This window comes from Gossypium raimondii, chromosome 4 (assembly GCF_025698545.1).
Source record: "Gossypium raimondii isolate GPD5lz chromosome 4, ASM2569854v1, whole genome shotgun sequence".
Classification (NCBI taxonomy): Eukaryota; Viridiplantae; Streptophyta; class Magnoliopsida; order Malvales; family Malvaceae; genus Gossypium; species Gossypium raimondii.
This window is the reverse complement of record NC_068568.1, coordinates 39,350,872-39,367,871: the sequence shown is the minus strand read 5'-3', so window position 1 is coordinate 39,367,871 and position 17,000 is coordinate 39,350,872. Positions and strand designations below refer to the sequence as shown.

The 17,000-nt window shown below is 36.1% G+C and overlaps 1 protein-coding gene across 1 annotated transcript; it reads left to right on the top strand.

The window, feature by feature from the left end:
• Positions 1-3,841: 3,841 nt before the first annotated feature.
• On the top strand, positions 3,842-6,302 carry LOC105778947 (uncharacterized). Its single transcript, XM_052629259.1, has 8 exons — positions 3,842-3,991; positions 4,121-4,259; positions 4,449-4,507; positions 5,381-5,463; positions 5,577-5,685; positions 5,806-5,946; positions 6,031-6,086; positions 6,197-6,302. Exons 1-8 carry the CDS (start codon positions 3,842-3,844, stop codon positions 6,300-6,302), a joined length of 843 nt encoding a protein of 280 aa, XP_052485219.1.
• Positions 6,303-17,000: the final 10,698 nt, after the last annotated feature.

Genomic DNA, 17,000 nt, shown 5'->3' with positions numbered 1-17,000 from the left:
CGCTATTGTCTTTGCTTTGAAGATTTGGCGTCATTATTTATATGGTGAGAAATGTCATGTTTTTACAGATCATAAAAGTTTGAAATATGTTATGACACAAAAGATCTGAATTTATGCAATGAAGATGGTTGGAATTGATGAAAGATTATGAACTTGTAATAGATTATCATCCGGAAAAGCCAATATAGTTGCTTGATGCTTTGAGCGAAAGTCTCTCTTTGCTTTGAGAGCTTTGAATACAAGATTAACATTGATGAAGATGGATCATTGCTTGCGAGTTAAAAGCTAGTCCATTGTTTCTTCAAGAAATTTATGAGGCTCGAAAGTGGATAATGAATTACAAAGAAAAAAGACTCGAGCAATGCGATGGGCGATAATTCGATTTTCGGATTGATTCGGATGGATGTTTAATGTTTCATGACGAATATGTGTTCAAAAATGTTGATTTAATTCGAAAATTTTGCAGAAGCACATGATAGTCGCTAGCGATTCACCCCAGTAGTGTAAAATGTACAATGATTTAAAGAAATTATATTGGTGGTAGGGTATGAAACGGGATATCTCGAGTATGTGACAAAGTGTTTTGTGTGCCAACAAGTAAAAGTGAACACCAAGTACCTTCGAGGTTACTTCAACCTATTATGGTGCTCGAGTGGAAGTGGGATAGAATTACTATGGATTTTGTTTCCGGATTGCCATTGTCACCAAAAAGAAAGACTCAATTTGGGTAATAGTTGATCGATTGACTAACTCATTCATTTCATTCTGTGCGAATGAGTTTTCACTTGAGAAGTTAATAATTGTATATTCTTGAGATAGTTCGATTACATGGTGTGCTGCGTCTATTATATCGATAGAGATCCACGGTTTACTTCAAGGTTTTGGAAGAAATTACAAGAGGCATTGGGTACTAAATTGAATTTTAGTACAAGATTTCACCCCAAACCGATGGACATCGAAAAGAGTAATTCAAGTGCTCAAGATATGTTGAGATGTTGTGTATTGGAATTTGAAGGTAATTGGGAAAGATATCTACCTTTGGTGGAGTTTGCATATAATAATAGTTATCAATCCAAAGATAAAATGGCACCTTATGAAGCGTTGTATGGATTTGAAAGTGTCGGACTCCATTATATTGGACCGAACTTAATGAAAATCGGTTACATGGAGTCGATTTGGTAAAAGAAATCAAGAAAAGTGAAGATAATCCGTGATTGTTTGAAAGTCGATCGGATCGATGTAAGTCGTATGCGGATTTGAAAAGAAAAGAGATTGAGTTTCAAGTGGGTGATAAAGTATTTCGAAAGTGTCTCCATGGAAGAAAATTCGAGATTTGGCCGTAAAGGTAAATTAAGTCCAAGATTTATTGGTCCGTATGAAGTGATAGAAAGAATTGGTCCAATGGCTTATCGATTGTCTTTACCCCTAATTGGAAAGAATTCATAATGTGTTTCATGTTTCTATGTTGAGGCGATATCGATCGGACCCATCACATGTGATTTCACCGATCAAGTGGAAATTGATCGGATATGACATACGAAGAAGAACCGATTCGAATCTTGGCACGAGAAGTGAAACAGTTGAGAAACAAAGAAATTGCTTTAGTGAAAGTGTTATGGCAACGACATGGGATGGAAGAGGCAACATGGGAAACCGAGGAGGCTATGAGGAAACAAGATCCCAACTTATTCATCGGTAAGATTTTCGGGACGAAAATCCTAAGGGGAGAATTGTGATAGCCCGAATAGGGCCTAATCGAATAGTGGTTTCGTAACCACAAATCCAAGTGAAATAGTTTAATTTTATAAATTTTATTAGTTACTGATTGATTGAAATATTGTGTGAAAATATGGATAGGAAATTTTAATGCTTTAGTGCTTAATTGAATTTTTAGGACTAAATTGAAAAAATGCAAAGTGTGTCTAATTAGTGATTAAATGACTTAATTGAATTATTGCATGAAATTGGAAGTGTTTATGTGGCAATTAGACCATAAATTAGTGTTATGGACACAAAAGGGTATTTCTAGAAAAATATCTAAGTAATGGGTCAAGGGCATTTTGTCCAAATTGAATAAAGACAAAATAAAGATGAAAACAAGTGTTCATCTTCTTAAAATCGACGTTTGCTTGCCAAAAAATTCATGTCACCATAGCTAGGGTTCTTGAACTTCCTAAGCTCAATTATCAAGAAAGAAGAAATAGTGGAAGTGATCGGGAAAAGAGAAAGTTATCGACTAAATTACAAAAATAGTCGTTTTGCATCCGAGGTAAGTTATATGTAAATAATAGTTATATTTGTATAAACCGTGAATTATATTTGATATGTGAATTAATATTGAATGTGGAAGGAAAATTGTTCATGAATTATTCAAGTAATAAAGTGTTAAGTGTAAATTCCGGTTGAACTTAGGAATAGAATTGGATACAAGTGACATGTCACTAGAGACCGATGTTACAAAGTGTTACAAAGTGTTACAGTGAGTCCGGTGTCTTTGGGTGATCTAGCATGTGTTGCAGACACCTGACAGCTTGTGTGAGCAGGCCCGTGGACATTTCCAGTGTTATTGATCAGTGGTAGCTTCGGCTACATTTCAGTGGTAGCTTCGGCTACATATCAGTGTGGCACTTATGTGCTAAATCTCTACGTATCCGTGTATATTCCAACTGTTCAACGGGATTAATAATGAATTAAAGTGAATATGAAATGTTAAGTGTGAAAATGTATATGCAAGTGAATTGGTAAGATTGTGCATGTGTAAGTGATTGAAATTGCTAAGAAATGTTTTGATTAGTTATATGTTAAAAGTGTTAATTATTAAATGAGTAATTATTGTTTACATGTAACTTACTAAGCTATTTATAGCTTACACATCTCTTTCTTTCCTTTGTTTTATAGTGATTTGAACTTGATCGAATAGTGGACCGTCGGAGCTCGTATCACACTATCATAGCCATCTCGGTATTATGTGCTTTTCAAAATGTTTGAACTATGGCATGTATAGAGTCTTAATCATTTTGAGCATGATCAAATGATATGGCTAAGATTAGCTATTGAAATGGTTAGTAAAGATTATGTTTTGGTATTATGTATGTGTAAATGGTAACTAATTCAAAGAAGCAGTTTCTTTGACAGCAGCAGTGACGTGAATGTAAAAATTCACCATAAATAGTAGAAATGGAATTAGAGAGTGAATTATATATGGAATTAAAGCTTATCAAGTCTATTTTTATATGAAAGAAACGGTGTAGGCAAAGAAATTCTGTATTTTGAGATATTTTAATTTTAGTGAGATAGGGTCAGAATGGTTTTTGAAGTCCCCTGTTCTGACTTTAGAAAATCATTATAAATTGTACAGAAAGAATTATGGGTCATAATTTATATGTGTAGATTTCTTAGTGAGTCTATTTTCAAAAGAAAAAACGATAACCTTATATGTATTCTGTACAAAGAGATAATTGATTTTAGTGCCGAGAGGTCAGATCTGTCGAGCTGTGAAACAGGGATACTTTAATGAATAAACTGTACTAATTGGCCAAGTCAAAATTCTGAAAATTTTATGGTAAGTATTAATATGAGTCTAGTTTCAGGGAAAATTTACGGATTTAAATTTTGAGTTCTGTAACTCGAGTTATAATTAAATTAGTGAAAGTCACGCAGGTAGACAGTTTTGTTGTGAACAGTGAATTTAATTTTAAAAGCAATTTTTTTTATGCTCCGAATTGGTAAGTTAAATTGGATAACATCTCGTACTAGATTCCGGTGACGGTCTCGGGTAAGGGGTGTTACAGTGTCTTTGTGGGAAGCACTGATTTTGTTTGTAAAGAAGAAAGATGGTACTATGAGGATGTCTGCGGATTACCGTCAGGTGAATAGATTGACGGTAAAGAATAAGTACCCACTTCCGAGGATTGACGACTTATTCAATCAGTTTCGTGGGGCCTTTGTATTTTCTAAGATTTATCTTCGTTTTGGGTACCATCAACTTAAGGTAAAAGAGGTTGATGTGCATAAGACTACTTTCAGGACTCGTTATGGGCATTATGAGTTCCTAGTCATGCCCTTTGGTTTGACGAATGCTCCGGATGCATTCATAGACCTTATGAATTGAGTGTTCCAGCAGTATTTGGATCAGTTCGTTTTGGTTTTCATCGAAGATATTCTAATATACTCGAAGACAGAGGATGATCATGATGACCATCTTAGAGTAGTTTTGTATATACTTCGAGACAAAAAGCTTTACGCTAAGTTGAGCAAATGTGAGTTCTAGTTAAGGGAGGTCACTTTTCTAGGTCATGTGGTGTCTGTTGAAAGAATTCGAGTTGACCTTAAAAACATTAAGGCTATGCTTGAGTGGAAATAGACTAGGAATTTGTTTGAGATCCGTAGCTTCTTCGATTTAGCAGGTTATTATCAGAGATTTTTTGAGGGGTTCTCGCTTATTGCAGCTCCGTTAACTAATTTGTTGCGTGAAAATGCACCATTTGTGTGGACCAATGAGCAACAAGTGAGTTTTGAGAAGCTTAAGACTATTTTGACTTAGGCACCTGTCCTGACACAGCCTCAATTTGGTAAATAGTGATACTTATCAAATCGGGTTGGGTTGTGTTCTAATGCCAGATGGTAAGGTAGTGGCTTACGCATCTCGACAGCTTAAGTCACACAAAGGCAACTATCTTACGCACGATCTTGAGTTGGTTGTAGTTGTCTTCACTTTAAAAATATGGAGGCGCTTTTTGTATAGTGAGAGGTGTATCATTTACACCAATCACAAGAGCCTCAAGTATCTCGTTACTGAGAAGGAGTTGAACTTAGGCAGCATATATGGATTGAGTTGCTTAAGCATTACTTCTATATTATTGAGTATCATCCTGGTAAGGCCAATGTTGTGGTCGATGCTCTTAGTCGTAAAGCGATGACTAATTTGAGGGCGATGTTTGATCACCTAAGTCTATTTGGTAATGGTAGTTTGTTAGCCAAGCTGCAAGTTAAGATGACTTGGATTGATCAGATTTTGGTTAAACAATTGGTGGATAAGTTTTTTATTCCACGGTTTCATCGAGTTGAGGAAGGTAGTACTTCTGATTTTGGACTGAACTGAGATAGGGTTTTGTGTTTTCAAGGACGAGTTTGTGTGCCTAACAATTTTGAGCTGAGGCAATATATTCTGCGGGAAGCGTATAGTAACCCTTATACTACGCATCCCAGTGGAAATAAGATATATCAGGATCTCTGAGTGTTATACTAGTGGCCTAATTTGAAACATGAGGTAACTGACTTTGTCTCTCATTGTCGAACTTGCCAGTAAGTTAAGGTTGAGTACCAACTACCTTAGGGTTTGCTACAGCCCGTTAAGATTCCTCTTTGGAAATGGGAACAGGTAACTATGGACTTCGTTAGTGGGTTGCCTTTAACACCCACGAAGAAGGATTTTGTTTGGGTCATCATGGATCATTTGACCAAGTCTGCCCATTTTCTCCCTGTCAAGACAAACTATTCCTTCAAAAATTGGCTAAACTGTATATTTTCGATATTGTTAAACTTCATGGGGTTTTGATCTTAATTATTTATGACAGGGACCCATGTTTCGTTTCTCGGTTCTTGAAAAAATTTCATAAAGCTCTAGATACTCAGTTGGGCTGCAGTAGTACGTTCCATACTCAGACAACTGGACAATTTGATAGGGTGATTCATATACTGAAGGATATGTTACGGAGTTGTGTGATAGACTTCCAATGTAGTTTAGAGGAGTTTTTGCGACTAGTTGAGTTTGCTTATAATAACAACTTCTGGTCCAATATTTAGATGGCACCTTACGAGACTTTGTATAGTCGTAAGTGTCATACCCTTTTGTGTTGGACTAAGTTGGGCGAGAGACGGGTTTTGAGTCTTGAGTTGGTTTCTTATACTGAGAACAAGGTTAGACTGATTCGGGATCGTCTTAAGGTAGCTTCTGATAACTAGAAGTCTTATTTAGATCTGAAGAGGAGAGATATTAAGTTTTCTGTGGGTGATCATGTTTTGCTTAAGGTGTCTCAGTGGAAGAAGGTCATTCAGTTTGGACGTAAGGGGAAGTTGAGCCCTAGGTTCATTGGGCCTTATCGAATTTTGAAACGTGTTGGATCGATTGCCTATCAATTGAGCTACCTTCGGAGTTAGATCGTATTCATGATGTATTCCATGTTTCTATGTTAAGGCGATATAGGTCTGACCCATCTTATATTGTTTCTATTGAGGAGATTGAGGTAAGACCGGATTTGACCTTTGAGGAAGAATCGGAGGAGTTGAATGGGACGTGGTAGGAGTCGATGCATGTATTGCTAAAGTTAGAAATCATAAACAGAAGTCTTGCATGTGCATTGGTATAAATACTCCTTCATTGGTGCAAAAGCTCTATATCCAAAATAGTGTAAGGAAATATTAGAGGGTTGATACATATGATAATGAAAAAAAAGGATACAGTACATTATGTTTTGCCTCCAGTATGGTGCTTTGGTGCAAATCTTGATTGGTGAATATCCGACCTTACTGGGGAACACTTATGTGTTTGAATTTCAAGAAGGAAGAATGGAGGTGTGGAGGTTATGACTGGTCTACTGGCTCTACAGAGCAGTATGTAGATACAAGAATATTGGTTCTTTGGAACTAGGATTAGAAGCTAGCACAAGGAAGAGAGTATACTGGTAAAAAGGTGTATATTGTGTTAGACAATTTGTGGACATTGCATGAGGTGTAAAGCACGAGAAATGGTTATAATGGGGTAGTCTGTAATGCGACATACAAATAGAGCATTTGTGACTTGTGTTCATCATATGCAGGTCTCTAATAGTGGATAGTGTCCACCAATGGATGGTGTCTGTTTGCGGCAGTATCCGACAGTGAATACTTTGGAAAAGGAAATTGTATTCGTCAGAAGTGGCATGTCATTTTGTCGTCTAAGTCTTAGCCTTGCGGTGTCAATTGAACCCTATTGTGAGGTTAAGTTACCATGGAACTCACTAAATTCTTATGAACCTACATAGTTTTCTTCTTCTTATTTTTCGACTTTTAGGTTGGACAAGTTGTTGAAAAGATTCAACCAGATCTACGACTTAGTTTATGAGCCATCTTTCATTTTGCTTGTAACATGAAATCACTAGGGAATAGGATGATTGTTAGTTTCTACCAGTTTAAACTTGTAGATTTGTATTTGACATGTTGATTTGTATTTTCGGATTCTTATAAGCGCTATTGCTAGGTTACATGCCAAACTATTTCAAATGATGTTAGTCAGCTAGTAATGAATTTTAGACTTCTACTTGAGTGTTAACTCATTTAATGTTTTACATAACCTGTCACTGATTATAAGGCTTCCTCCATATGATGTTTAACTATAGCCTGTTTACAAGTGGAGTATTACTATTTTAAAGTGGTTTAAAAAGTATAATATATTATGTGATATTTTAGGTTTATCGCCCAGTGCGCAAAATATCTACCAAGCTAAAGTATTTGATTTTCCAATGCTTTTATTAGTCCAGTTGGCTTTACTCGGATCCGATGACTAGGTCAGGTGTAGGGTGTTACAAATTTATTGATATTAGAGCTAGGTTTAGTCGATTTTTCAAAATTGACGTTAGTTAGAAAACTCGCGATGCATGTTAGAAAGTCTGCCTTAATCCATTATAGTAGTGCTAAATTAAGTTTATGTTTTGTAGCAAAGATAAGAAAAATGTTAGTAAACTCTAAGAATGCTGAAAGAGAGGAGATCGAGAGCAACGCTTTTCAACAAACTAGTAGCTCGGGGCCTACAACAAGCCAAGGAGCTATGGGAGCTAAAGCTAGAGAAACTCTTATGGAGATGATGGGTCATGTTATGAGGCAGTGGTTTGATAGGTATATCACTGTTGTAGCATCATTTTCTTATAAACGATGTGATGAAATAATAATTCGAGAAGAGACACTAAGAACAGCAGAAGTTGTACAGTCAATAAATCATGTACCTCATGTCCCTATTGTAATAGTGTTACGTGGGGACCTAGTAGAGGTTGTTCTCAAGCGTGGCACGAAGGAATTTAGGGGAAGCAAGTAGGATGACCCAGTAGTGGTAGAGAACTACCTCTCTCGAGTTTTTCGAGCAATAGAAGAGTTGCAGTGTTCCCCAGCAGAGAGTCTAAGGTGCGTTATTTCTTTTTTAAAAGGAAAAACGTATCAATGGTGGACTACAATTACCATCATGATTCCTAGAGATCAAGTGAACTGGGAGTTTTTCCTGAAGAAGTTTAGGGAGAAGTTTATCAATAGGGTCTTTATCGATTAAATGAAGAAGGAATTTTTGGAGCCCAAACAAAGGATAATGACATTGTTTGAGTATGAGCAAGAGTTCATCAGGCTGAGTAAATATTCTAAAGACTTGGTTCCAGATGAGGAAGGCATGTGCATTAGATTTGAAGGAGAGATGTATGAAAAACTCTGTGTGTTATTGCCTGCTTTAGATATCAAGGATTTTTCTGCCCTATCTGTGAAGGCTGAAAGAATGGATTCAGCAATTCAAGAAAAGAACAAAGTTAGAGATAATGAGAGGAATAAGCGCGGAGCCTCTAATGCAACTACAAATGTTGGATTTAAAAGGCCTAAGGATGTAAAGGGTTATTCTTCTGCTTCAATGAGGGAGTCCCAAACGGTTGGCTTTCACAAGATCGAAGTGGACGCCAAGCCACTTCCATGGCTAGCACTGGAGGGTCAAGGAAGATGAAGGTCCCCGTCTATGATAACTATGGGAAAAACCATACCGGAACTTGTTGGAAAGTCACTGGGGCCTACTACAACTATAGAGCACACAATCATTTTAAGAGAGATTTCTCAGTCAAAGAGGGATGGAACACTAAACACTCTCTTCAAGTAGCTCAAGAGCCTCAGCCAAAGGTGAAGATTAGGATAGTGGCAACGTTCGGGTCTGTGCAGAGAGCTTCAAAAAGGAATTTAGTTAAGTTAGGACTGATGGCCTCAACTAGAGTCTATGTGATGCAATCTAAGGAGGATGTTGAAGCCCTCGACATTCTCACTGTTAATTTTTATTTATTCAGCAATAGCATACATGCATAGATAGATCCTGGATCTTGCCATTCTTATATATGTGATACGTTTATGGATGGAAAGAGTCTTAAGATTGTCCCTACTGAGGCTAGTATGATAGTCACCAACCCGTTCGGTTAAAGTACAATGGTCAATAGGGTAGTAAAGGGTTGTTCTTTAGGATTTTGTAGATATGTATTTTTGGTGGACTTGATGTTGTTGAGTTTCCATGAGTTTAACACCATAGTGGGGTTGGATTGGATGACTTGGAATAACGCGATAGTTGACTATAAATCTAAAGGTGTGTGGTTATTGTCCGCAGATGGCGACAAAATATTTTATCTCAAGGGTGAAGCATGATATCGGGAATAATATAATCTTAGTTGCTTCATCATGGAAAATGATTACGAATGGTAGAAATGCTTATTTGGAATACATTTTAGATTGAACAATGGTAAAGGAAGACTTTAAATTTGTGCTATATGTGAATGATTTCTCGGATGTCTTCCCGAAAGAGCTTCCTAGGATATAGCCAAACAGAGATGTAGAGTTCTCAATTGATGTTGCGCTTGGAACTACTCCTATTTTGAGTGCTTCGTATAGAATGGCGCCAATAGAATTGAAGGAGTTAAAGACTCCATTGCAAGAATTTCTAGATAAATGGTTTATCAAGCTAAGTGTTTCGTCATGGGGTGCACCAATTTTATTCGTTAAAAAGAAGGATGAGACTCTTCGATTGTATATAGATTATCGGTAGTTAAACAAGGTAACCATCGAGAATAAGTATCTACTACTAGAATTGAAGATTTGTTTGATCAACTGAGTAGAGCTAGAGTGTTCTTGAAGATTGATCTTCGTTTGTGGTATTATCAAGTCAAGATCAAGGGGGATGAAATTTCTAAGACTACCTTTCGTACTCGCTACGGGAATTATGAATTTCTAGTAATGCCTTTTGGTTTGACTAATGTGCTAGCTGTTTTCATAGACTTGATGAATAGAGTATTTTAAACCTATTTTAATCGTTGTGTGGTCGTCTTCATCGGTGACATTTTGGTTTATATGAAATTTGAATTGGAGCATGGGGAGCACTTATGGATAGTCTTGAATATCCTATGGGGAGCATGGGGAGCATGGGGTCCACTTCTTTGGCCATGTTATCTCCGCAGATGGAATTAAAGTAGATCTTGAGAAGATCAATGTTGTGCTGGATTGGAATTCACCAAAGAGCATCACTGAAGTAAGCAATTTCCATGTACTGACGAGGTGCTACAAAAGGTTCGTTAAGGGGTTTTCTATGATTCCAACACCTTTGACGTGGTTACTCAAAAGCGATGAGAAGTTTTGTTGTTTGACGAATACCAATAGATTTTTTAGCTAAATCAGGAATTAATTGAGGCCCAATCTTGAGTCAACCAGAATCAAGAATAGAATATGCAGTGTTCACAGATGCATCTCTAAATGGGTTGGGATGTGTGCTCATGCAAAAGGGAAAGGTGATCACTTATGCTTCACATCAGCTCAAGCCTTATTAGAAGAACTACCCAACTCATGCTTTAGAACTGGTCGTCATTGTTTTGGCCTTGAAGATTTGGAGACACTATCTTTATCGGGAGAAGTGTTGTATATTTTTGGATCACAAAAGTTTAAAGTATTTACTCACCTAGAAGGACCTGAATCTACGCCAGCGATGATTGATAGATCTATTGAATGATTATGATTTAACAATTGAGTACCATCCAAGGAAAGAAAATATGGTGGCTGATGCACTAAATAGAAAGACTATTTCAACTTTGGACTTTTTACGAGCAAGAGTATGTCTAGCGGATGGTGGATCACTTCTCATCGAGTTAAGGGTGCATTCTATTTTCCTTTCTCAAATACAGAAGTTCCAAGCCAAGCAAGCACGACGTGAAGAAATAAAGAAGCGGATAGAATCTGGCGATGCAAGAGATTTCAACTTTTGAAAAAAAGGGGGTGCTATGTTTCATGGAAAGGTTATATGTTCTCGACAAGCAACATCTGAGGCAAGAAATTATGAGGGAAGCACATCAAGAACCCTTTTCAATTCACCTAGGCAGCGTGAAGATGTATCGAGATTTGAAGAGCTTATTTTAGTGGTCAGTGACGAAGAGGGAAATATCAAAATTTTTGATGAAGTGTTTAACTTGTTAGAGAGTCATAGCAGAACATCAAGTTTCCTCTAGAATGTTGTATTCACTGGAGGTTTCAAAATGGAAATGAGATAGGATCACCATGGATTTTGTCTCGGGTTTTCCCCTTAGTGCATTAAAGAAGAATTTTGTATGAGTGATCATTGACATGTTAACAGAGTTAGCACACCTTGTGGCGGTACGTACCAACTATTCCTTACAAAATCTTGCAGAGCTGTATACTTCGGAGAAAGTCCATGTACACAACATCCCTCATTGATTGTATCTGATTAGGACCCTAGATTCACGTCGAGGTTCTAGAAGCAGTTGCAAGCATCTCTTGGAACCAAGCTTCATTTAGCACTTCCATCATCAAACTGATGGTCAATCAGAAAGAGTAATTCAAGTATTAGAGGATATACTTAGAAACTACGTAATCGACTTCGGAATGGACTGGGAAAAGTATCTACTTTTGGTAGAGTTTGCTTATAACAACAATTTCTACGTCAATTTATGCATGTCACGCTTCGAGGCATTGCTTGGAAGGAAATGTCAATCGCCAGTCTGTTGGTTGGAGGTTAGTGATAAGAAGCTAGTTGGTCTAGACTTGGTTCGCGAAGCAAAAAATAAGGTATTGATCATTAAGAACAATTTAAGCATTGCTCAAGATCTCCAAAAATCGTACGCGTATCGAAAAAGGAAAGATGCGTCCTATGAAATTTGTGGCAAGGTATTTCTCAATGTCTTAACCTGGAAGAAAATAATTTGTTTTGGGTAAAAAGGAAAACTTAGCCTAAGATTCATTGGACCTTACGAGATTTTGGAATGCATAAGACCAGTGGCGTATCGTTTAGCATTCCCACCAGAATTGTCTAAGATTCACAATGTGTTCCATATGTTACTTCTGTGAAGGTATCGTTTTGATCCAGGTCCTGTGGTACAACTAGAGAAGTTAGAGGTAGACCCTAAACTGTTATATGAAGAAGAGTACATTTGTTTCCTGGATAGAGAGACAAGGCACTAAGGAAAAGGAAAATCCTTTAGTACAATTTCCGTGGAGGAACCATAAAGTTGAAGAAGCCACGTGGAAGAGAAAAAGCACCATGAAATAGAAGTATCATCATCTCTTCGTAGGTAAAAAATTTTGGGGACATAATTTTTATAAAGGTGGGGGAGTTGTCACACCCTTGTTTGGCGAATTGGTATTGTTTGGGAGATTTTGCTAGTGAGACTACCTAATTCACTAGACTTAGACTGGTTAACGTTGGCAAATTTCTTGGTGAGGTACCTCGTTGAGCTTTGCCAAGTTTATGGATTCCTATTTCACGTTGGCAAGTTTCTTGTTTTGGCAAGATCTTTATTTGGCGAATTCTCTCGCTAATAACTCTACCACCCGTGTTTTGTTGCTAGAACAAAATTATGTATTAGAAATAGGGGTTAGTGGGACATGTTTAGGTCAGTAGCCAAGTGGAGGTAACATGTCAATAAACAGGACATTTGGAGAGCCTTGTAGGAAGTAATTAATTTGTGGAAGCGTGTGTGCATGATTACTAATTAAAGATTCCAAAACAATCTATTGGAAATAGTACCTCTCCTAATCGTATTCCACCAACGATGAGCCTTACCGTCGACTAAATAGACAACATAGCAGAACATGACATCTGCTTGAGGATCCTTTCAACTCCCACCAACTAGTACTTGGCTACAGTTGGATCAATACCTTTAACCCCAGAAAATTCTTTCCCACCCAAAGCCTGCAAACGTTCAAGTAGCAACCCCCGATTAACAGGCGCAGGATTGTCAGATGTAAGAGTAGGGTTAGTACCAACAATCTGCTAAAACGCTCCAATCATAGTTTCCATCAGAGGGTTTACAACCTCATCAGGTATGTTCACTCTACGCGGCGGCATAAGAGGTGCAGAGGATATACGATCCTCTTAAGCACTAGTTCTTACATGAACACATCTAGGAGACACATCGAATCTAATCTAATACATACAAACAAACAAATAAATAGTGTGAGTGGTGAAGAGATGATTCAAGTCTCGTTCCTGCAAGTAAACTTTAGGATTAAAGGGAATGTGGTCTCGTTCCGACCCTACGTGCAATTCAATCAAAGACATTTCAATCAATCTCTTTGCATTCAATCAATATTATATCACAATTCCAAGCAAACAGAGAAATTTAGACTCATGAGTTTTGAAACTCCAAACACACAACAATCACCTAGGTCCAAAAGTTAATGAACCTAGAACTCTGACACCACCAAATGTAACACCCTATACCTGGTCCGGTTATCGAGCCTGAATATTAAGATGCCATAGATCATACTCATAGTAAATTGTCACATTATTAAGAAAACATCCTCTTTATCAATGGTCTTATGGATTTTCAATCAAGCATATATTAATCACCATTAGAACATGCCAAACATACTTTAAATAAACTTGTAATAATAATTAATCATGCATTAGGACCACTTAGTAAAATACCAAAGCAAGTTACGTAGGTATCAATACTAGGACAAGGGTATCGATATTTTCCTGGTACGATATCGATACTGTATGGAAAACCGGTACCAAATCAACATTCTATTTCTCGTCTAAAAAAAGAACAAGAAAATATCAGTACAATTGGAAAAGTATCGATAAAATTACCTCGAGTATCGATACTCATGATAGGGTATCGATACCAAATTACGTTACTGTCGCTTTGCACATTTAAAAATCACAGAGGTATCATTTTTACAACACGAATATCGATCCTCTGCTCTAGACCAAAAAATACAACATACTTGAGCATATAAATCATTTCAACATGCACCAATCCATCATGCTAACATATCGTCATCAAATAAACATCAAAACAGTCGTAATAGCAGTCTCAAACATCAAAAGTAAGTCTGAGCAATAATCAACGTAATACTTAACGAATCTCATAAACTTAGGAACAAATAGTCTATGGAGGCATCCAAAACATCATGGAAAATATTAGTAAAAGTATACTACATTGCCTTTATTTCCAAAAACATTAACAAATAAATGAAAACATTCAAAATCACGGAAATGGACTTGCTTGGATCACCCCTTGGAACCACACCGCTCACATCAACACTTAACTACTCTGTAAGGATTTTAAGAAAGGAGTGGGTGAGATTAACAAGCTCAACGAATGTTCAAAATAACCACAATGCACACACAATATCAAAGGTTAAACAACAGCATGCTACAACACGTTCACAACCATATTCTAATCGAGCCAAAATATCATATTCACGTTTCATTAAATCATAAAACTAATATATACTCCTACATGCAGTTACACTCAACTCACTTATATATAATTCATTTAACAATAATTCATCAAAACTAAACAACGTATACATGTTTTAATAACCCACAAGTCTAGCTGATATATATGCACATGCATTCACAAGTTAAATGGAAACAATCCAAACCACAATTACATACATAATTCACTATAAGAACATACTAACATTTTCATGAAACTTAAATCAACTCATTTAGCATATTATTCGCATGTTTTTGCACCATCTCACATCGTATTATTACAACATATAAGATCACATTTAAATTATAATTTGACACTTGAGGCTATGAAACATAAAAGTGAGCTCTATCACCACGGATCGAATACATGGGTCTCCAACATACCAAATGACTCATAGATTCGAACATATCCCAAAAGTGAAGCATAAAGCTAACACTCTCTAACACACCAAACATGTCCCGCTGAATGGAGCTTAGCTCACATTCCCTTATTGCTCCAACATGTCCCAGGGCCTCAACGCCCAAATCACAAAACACATATAGGTGAGTACTCATAATCCTATGGCAAGCCAACTATATCCAACGGTCTAATAAAGTCACAAGGCCAAAATATCCACAACTACACAATTTCAATTACTGATTTAATGCATAATATTTCTGTTCATATTCATCAATTCACATCACAAACTTGTACACAATGCATGCTTATCGAATTCACATTTAATTGCACTTAAAGTGCCACAATAATGCTCATTGAGCCATCACGTATCCAACCACATATGAGTGCATCAAAATCAGTTTATCACATACATGATCTATTACATTAGCATTACCTTCTATAATTCAACACATACATACTTACCGATTTTTGCACAGTTTCATTGCACATTTATATTGTTAACACAACATCATCAATATTATTTAGCATATTTAATATGCCCACAAAATAATAGAATTCACAATAGTCATCACACATGTCTCATATCACAATATCGCATTATAATAATCAATTCATAAATATTCTCATAATCAATAATTTACCAAAAATAAAATAAGGGAAATAGAAAGCTTACACTCAAAACTTAGGATAGGGGTTTAGGTTATTCCTAAGCTCTTAATTAACACTATGAGTCGTGTCTACTAGCAGCGATTCCAAACACTCACCAATTACGCTTTCGCCAAAAAGCCAAAAGCTTAAACTAGCTTTTCCTTGCCTTTCGCCTTGGTCGAAGAAAGTTCCAATGGTTTTGACACTTCACACATAATAACCACACAATATACACAATCAATATTCAGCCAAAGACTCACTTAAACCAACAAAAAAATACAAGTCTAAGCTACACTCTTCATAAAGCTGAAGTTTCAACTAACAAACTTAAAACTCAAGTATCTTCCTCTATACTTAATATTTTCGCCTACAACTAGTTTCGTTCATCTAATTATCCACCTATGACTAGTTCTCAACCTTTAAATTACATAAACTACTCAATTCATAGTCGACTTTTTCGACATATTTTATGACTATTTCTAAAAACTCATTAAAACTTAAGAATTCTTTAAGAAACTTCAAAGTAAGTTTAGAAACCTTCTAATTATATCAAAAATAATTGAAAAACACTTTAAATCCATGTTTTTATCTAAAATCCCGAAATCCACCAGTAACAAGCCAATTTTCTTAAATAATGCATTTTATTGGCTAATAATTCGATTTAAAGTACTATATAACATTTAAAACTATTTATGACTCATTACCTTAGATGACAAAAAATTGAAAACCTCACAAGCTTGGCAATGGAGAAAACTATGGTGTTTTTTGGTGTTTTACTTGGTATTTAATAGAGGTTTAGTGTTGGGAAAGTGAAAGAAATCAAGAGTATGGAGTTTGGGAATCAAAATCGATCATAAAGTGCTTAGAGAAGTAAGGGACGACAACAACAATAAAAGGGGAAGAAGACTAACGTAAAACCTATAGGTGTGGGATGATATTAGGGTAGTTTTTAGAATTTGGTTTAATTCCCTCTTAAAAAATCACAATTTTGAATCTTTTAAAAATTAGCCCAATTTTCAAAATTGAAGGTCTTTAAAGCTCTTTTTCAAAAATTGATTTAATTTTCTCAAAACTATAGTCAAATTATTACCGATAAACTATGTCACAGAATTTTGAACACTCTAAACCTTATTTTGATGTGTTACAAACCCAGTAGTGGAAAGAAGATTTTCATTTTCATCTTATTCGAAGAAAAACCCAAAGGTGTTCTTTATCATTAACAGAAGAGTTATTAATTAAGCTTGTAGAATTTTCTTTCTTTAAGCTATATGTTAGTAAATTTTTGAATCCTTCTATAAGTTTTGTTAGATAGGAGTTGTTGTTGGAGCTATTCAGTAGGGTTTCCATCTGAATACCGAATAGGAAGAAAACTTTCATTTGGGAAATGTTTGCATGTTTACCGATTCATATTATTTTATTAAGTTTCTATTGTTCTTATATTTAAAGAATTTATTTGATTGT

Coding starts and splice junctions, on each gene's coding strand:
- LOC105778947 (XM_052629259.1), top strand. CDS start 3,842: ATGAGGATGTCTGCGGATTACCGTCAGGTGAATAGATTGACGGTAAAG. Junction 5,947..6,030: donor TGATTCGGGATCGTCTTAAG/GTAGCTTCTGAT, acceptor GTTTTGCTTAAG/GTGTCTCAGTGGAAGAAGGT. Junction 6,087..6,196: donor AAGGGGAAGTTGAGCCCTAG/GTTCATTGGGCC, acceptor TTCTATGTTAAG/GCGATATAGGTCTGACCCAT.